General features: G+C 39.6%; 1 protein-coding gene across 1 annotated transcript; it reads left to right on the forward strand.

Moving 5' to 3' along the window:
* The first annotated feature begins 2,955 nt into the window (after nucleotides 1–2,955).
* Nucleotides 2,956–5,657, forward strand: USP26 (ubiquitin specific peptidase 26). The gene has a single exon (XM_061137541.1). It carries the CDS (start codon nucleotides 3,009–3,011, stop codon nucleotides 5,655–5,657), a length of 2,649 nt encoding a protein of 882 aa, XP_060993524.1. The 5' UTR covers nucleotides 2,956–3,008.
* Nucleotides 5,658–6,449: the final 792 nt, after the last annotated feature.

Here is a 6,449-nt window from a genome sequence, read left to right on the forward strand (position 1 = left end):
ACTGGCCCTGATAGTGTATTTGGCTTATCCTAGGATAAGCTATGTTTAGTTTAGTTTATGTTTAGTTTAAAGTAAGTGTGAGTTGAAGTTGTTGGGTGTTTTAAGCCCCTGGTCGGGCTTTGTGGAGATACCTAGGAGTCACTGGAAACCTCTGGTGGTACCCGGCCCCATCTTCCCTGCTTAGCGCATTCAGTGCCGAGCGCACCACCTCATGGGTCCTGCATCATTTCTATCCAGTAAGGCTTCCTTGAGTAACTGGGCAGGATTTCTCCCCATATGCCAGGTTTGCCTTTGTTCTCTCCCTTTGAATTCTTGAAATAATGACAGCATGAATGGTGGGAATAAGGGATACAGAGGGTAAATACTTTAAAAGCCTCACAAGTCCTCATTATATTATCTTACTATAGAATGAATAACCTGGGTTTCCAGGTTCTCAAGTTTGCAGGCATTCTTCCCAAGGACCAGTTTCTTATTTGCTCTGCAAAACAGTAGGTTGAGCCTCATCATTTTGCAGAGTTGTGGGTAGGGCTTGAGAAATCTCAGTCCAGGTGATCTTCTCTTTTACAAAATACAGCTCCCACCTGTGGTATGTGTTAAGCTCAAGAAAATGGCAGTGAAAGGATATTTTCCCAGATTCTCCCACTGGAAGCAAGGCCCCTTTAACTGTGATGTTTACGCAGTGATGTTTGGAGTCTAAGATGTTTAGTGACAGTGAGTGCTCACATCCTTTTGTCCCTGAGAACACTGACACAGTACTTGGCATGAAGCAGACACTCAGGAGCTCATAATCAGCATAAGACAGGTGCTTAGCAAATACTCAGTGACCAAGAAGATCAATGTAAAGTGAATTAGTAGAGTAACAACAAAGCAGACATTTCTACCTGGAGTGTTTCTACCTTTGGATCAAGTTCTTGACACTGTAGGCCATGTCTCCAAATATGTAGGAGTAGTGCAACTTTATGGGTTTCTGGCTATACTTTGAGATCAGCTGCTAGCCCAGTGTGTTGCACTAGTAGATGATTAATCAAACTTAATGTACTGAGTTTGTGGACCAAAATGAGAGAAAAGCACCTTGACTTTAATAACTTTTAAATGTAGTTGTCATCCATATGTTTTGAATTTGGTGAGGGGCTGGCCAAGGAGGAAGAGTATCATACTGCTGAAGTTTACTTTAGGCTGTATAGAATAGTCACAAAGTTCTCTCCAGATGAGTTTTAAAGAATTGATACATTTTAGTGTAAAATCTTCCCCCAAACCTACCAATCAGAGGAAACCCTAAAAGCCTTTGAGTAATGAGGCAGAATCGAGAAAGGAGATTTAAGCTAAAGAGGTGCTAGGAAGTGAGCAGTGACCATTAAACTGTATCAGCAACACAGTCCTTAATCTTCATTTCCAGTGCTCGGTGGACTCAAAGAAGTCTGCTTTATTTGGGAATGAAATGGAAGCAAGTTGAACTGGGAAGAAGTATGACAAGTAAAGCCATTGTTTTGGAAACACATCTCTGCACTGTGTTCCTCAAAGCAAAGAGTGGAAATGCCATGAGAGTCTAGATCATCTTGGCTATCATTTGAAAGAATGAATAACCATTTTTGATAAATACAGATCAACTGGGATCACAGCATTTTGAAATGCAAACTAGAAGTGGTTCTGGGGTTGTAGTTTCTCTCAAGTGGTTGAAATAGGAGCAATGAAGACTTTTTGTGGAGAGGAATAGTTTAAACTCTTACTTAGCACCAATAGTAGGACTGTGAACTATAAATAATCCAAGCACTTGAATTTGCAGTTGTGCTTCAGAGTTTTTATGGCCCCATTTCCACCATGATAAGCATAATCATTCTCACTTGGATTCATATGCACTTTTTTATATGGATGAGTGCAATCCCTACTTTAGTAAACGTAGGTTGATAGATAAAATACTTGATAAAACAAAAATCTCATTAATGTATGCTTCACCAATTTTGAGTTTTTGATAGTGTGGATAGGAATCAAGCAGAAGGTTCATTTAGTATTATTCATAAAGATAGGGTTTGTTGAGCAAGTTAATAACATAGACAAGATTCAGGAATAATATTTAACTATGTAGGGAGAAAACATAATTTCCAATCAATTCTTGGACATATGCTTTCTGATAAAAAACATTTGTAGTGCTAAGTGCTGAGCTATTCATTAATTCAGATTGGTTCACTACAGAGTTATTCAGAAATTTAAAGTTTTGAGTGATTAAGTACATCTAATCCTTCCCGGCTGGTTCTGAGTACAGGGAGCTAGCTAAGGTTATATGGACCCTGTGGCCAGAGCTGGAGTTAGTCAATTCTTTGACACCTGCTTTAAGCAGTGGTAGTTAGGCCCCCACCCTACATGGGGTAGAATGTATGGACTTACTCTGGTGCTACATGTAAGAAAGGAACATAACAGGATTTGGAAGGAAGTAGATTCAACTGTCCATCTGTTATTGGGTTGAGGGCTGCATAGGGCCTCTCACTTTCTTATTCACTTATTGTGGTTGGCCTGTGGGGTCATTCTGTTACAGGGGGATTAGCATATCATATACATACACTTGAGACACTGTTCATTATGCCCTTCAGCTATGTACTGAAAGTCTTCCAAGTGTTTAATGATTTCAGTTGAAGTGTGGAAATTAATCAGGATAGAATCTAGTATTGCAGTGGAAAAGAGATTTAGTGTGAGAGTAAGGTTTGAAGTCTATCCAGGCATTTCTCTGATAACTTAAATAATTTTTCTTGATTTATTTTTCCATAGAAGCCTTGCTTTGGGAATCAAGACTCTGCCCTCATGCAACCGTGGATAGCTCTTGAAGCATACTGGTTTTATCACTAGAGAGCTGGATTATCCAGAGCCCGAAGAGACTCTAGGATAAACACTTGAAACAGGATCAGAACTAAAGAACTATTTCTTTGGTGTTGTCTCCAGAGGCGAACTTGCCAACATATTGGAACGTTAAGATTGTCAATAATTCAAGATAGGTGTATTTTATTTGTAGAAAAACCATGGTTCCTGTGGTAGCACATGGTTTTGTCCAAATATGGACCAGGAAGAATGGGATGCCTAAGCCGAAGGAAGCAATTGTTGAAGCAGCGGGAAAAAAGAAGAAAACTAGATTGGTGGTCTATTTCGGTAATGGAGAAAGCACAACTTTTGAACTAAATAATAATATTAAAAGTGTGATCATGAGATCCTATGGAGAAAAAGTGAATCACCTGTATTTAACTTTCCAAGATAATAGCTTCTTGTTTATGGAAGGAACATCCTCTACAGATGTCAAAAAATTGAAGGCATTCCTGGATAGAGTCCATCAAGATGATCTTCCACCACCCATAAGACCTCATGTGGATAGCAGTGCCTTTGCCAGCGCAACAGTACAGAAGACAGTTGATGAGACTTCATTTCAAAAAGTGGGTGAGAAGTCAGGTAGTCGGTCTTTTAGGAAAGAAAAAAAGCGTTCACCTTCATCTTCATCAGAATCACCAACATCTACCTATGAACAGTTATTAGAAGATGGATATGGGAAGAGAATGAAGAAGCCCTCATTGGATTCCCAAAAAGAGAGTAGCTCAGTGAGAAAGAGGAGATCCAAGACACACCCATTAAGATATGTAAGCCACAGTGAGAAGAAGGAACTGAAGTTAAAAGGGTTAAAACAGGAGACTAAATTAGATTTAGACTTTTTATTTAAGACCAGTCCTTACCTACATGGCACTAATCTTTTCCCAAAACTATCTGAGAATATATATTTCACATTTCCGTCAGAAGCAAAGTATGATAAGAATGACCCGCTTTCGGACAGACTCAAACTGACTCTTGACTACTACCCAGAGAAACTATGGCAAGGCCTCCCCAATTTGGGAAATACCTGTTACATGAATGCAGTTATACAGTCTTTATTTTTGATTCCATCATTTGCTGATGACTTACTCAATCGGAGTTTCCCATGGTGTAAAATTCCCCCTGATGCACTTAGCATGTGCTTGGCACAGCTGTTTGTCTTGAAAGATATTTATAACGTAAATATCAAAAAGAGGTTACTTGAGAATGTTAGAAATACCATTTCAGCAGTTGCAGAGATATTCTCTGGCAACAAGCAGAATGATGCCCATGAGTTCTTAGGTCATTGTTTAAATCAGATGAAAGAAAACATGCAAAAATTAAACACAGTTGGGAAGACTGAAGTTAAATCTGAGAAAGAAAATTTACCTCAACCGTTTTTGGTTGGCAGTGCAGCCAAGCAAGCCCTCTTTTGTCCTGTCGTCACTAATTTCGAGTTTGAGTTGCTGTGCTCCATTACTTGTAAAGCCTGTGGGCACGTTGTTTCTAAGACAGAATTGAGCAATTTCCTCTCCATCAATCTTCCCCAAGAACGGCAAGCACTTCCCTTTTCTATTCAGTCTAGTTTTGATCTTTTCTTTGGAACAGAAAATCTTGAGTATACATGTGAACAGTGTAAACACAGGAAATCTTCTAAAATGTATAAATTCAGTAGGCTACCTAGGGTCTTTATTGTTCATCTGAAGCGCTATAACTTTATTGAGTTTCGGCCCTTAAAGAAGGATGACCATGAAGTCATTATTTCCAAAAATTTAAAGATATCTTCCCATTGCAATGAAAATACCAGACCACCATTTCCTTTAAACAAGAAAACACATCTTACGAATCTCAAAGTTTTAAAAATCTTTCGAAACATAAATTCTACAGCTATCAGTAAGTTGCGAGCTTCAGCAAAGATGACCTTGGAATTCATGGGTTCTTTGCCTTCACACATTGTACCAGATGAAGAGTCCGAACCACAAAAAGATGATGTTCATCATGAAGGTTCGAGAGAAGAAGAGAAACAAAAAGACCACGGAAAATACTCTGTAGTAAAGATACTAGATTCCGCATGGGCAGACTCAGAAGATGCAGTAATCATTGCAAGAGAGCTGTTAGCTATGGCCTTAATGATGAATATGGAAGATGGCTCATTTCCTCTGAGAGATATAACCATCAGCAACCCAGATATATGTCAGAAAGTGCCTGAAAATCCAAAACTACTGGACGAGAGAATCAATATCTTTGCAGATTTTCAGGCTGTGGCTAAGACCACCAAAGATAACGATGAAAAAGCCAAAATTTCAGAAGAACTTTCCTCAGTGGCTGAACAGACCCCAGATGAAGAAAGGATGAAAATCTATGAACAAGCCCTTTGGCTGGCACTGCTTCAAAGCTTTCCAAAGCCAAAGATTCGAAAGCAAAAGTGCACAGAGAAACTCAGATCAAAGGAATCAGGCGTCCATGGAACCAAGGTGAACTCCCCAGGTGCATCGGGTCACAGAAAAAAGTCTGGAAAAAAGGGCTCTTTAAGTAGAGAGAAGAGAGAAACTGCATCCAAGAAACCAAAAGGAGAAGCTGGGATGGAAGATCCTCAGGCCTACCGGCTCATTGGTGTTCTCAGCCATCTTGGGAAGAGCCTAAATTCAGGCCATTATATCTGCGATGCCTTCGACTTTGTGAGGCAGGAGTGGTTCACTTTCAGTGATTTGCAGGTGTCAAATATCGAAGAGGCCACAATGCAAAAAGATAGACTTTCCTCCGGGTATGTTTTCTTTTACATGCATAATGAGATCTTTGAAGAGCTGTTGGAAAGGGAGAGCTCCCCACCTTAAAGCACAGAGGCAGGGAAGACCTCTCAAGAGTAGGAAGAAATACAGACTTAAATTGCACAAATCTGCTTGACCTGCCTCTCTGGCTATGACTTTCTCCATGGAAGGAAAACTTTCAGCTCTAGCCAAGCACAAAGGAGCAACTAGCATCCGGACCAAAGTTCAAGCAGAAACACTTACTTGAAAATAAACCTTTGTTCTAACCCTGATAGAGATACCTTAGCCCACAGTTCTGGCTGATAAATATTCATCTCCCCTACTAGACTAGAACTGTGCTTTCCATATTCTACTAATGCAGTGAATTTTGAGTGTGGTCCTCAAACCAGTACTATAAGGAACATGGAAGGACTTGTGAGAGATGTGGTTTCTTGATTCCACCATGGACCCACTAATTCCAAAACTGAGGAGAGAGGCGGCAGTTTGATGGCGAGCTTCCAGAAAGTTGGAGGATCACTACCATAGTGTGTAGAGTATCTTGGTGTATTTTCCTGTTGTATATTTGAATTGTTTATATTTTGTAAAGGAGTTTGATCACATTTTTTCTTACATTCATTCATACCTTTCCTTTGTAAGTGTATTAATATTAACATCAAAAGACACAAAATTACTCTTCTGCTGATCAGATTCAGCAGTTTGATGGGAAAAAGCAGTTTCTGTAGTTCTGGCGAAACTAATGAAAAAACTAGTTGCTGAAGTCCTGGCAATGAAACAATAGTTGCTAGGGTCCTGGCAATAAATTCTAAATGAAGCCTGTAGTTTATGCATCCTCTTGGGCGTACATAGATGAGACTGAAC

Source organism: Dama dama, chromosome X (assembly GCF_033118175.1).
Source record: "Dama dama isolate Ldn47 chromosome X, ASM3311817v1, whole genome shotgun sequence".
In the NCBI taxonomy this organism is placed as follows: Eukaryota; Metazoa; Chordata; class Mammalia; order Artiodactyla; family Cervidae; genus Dama; species Dama dama.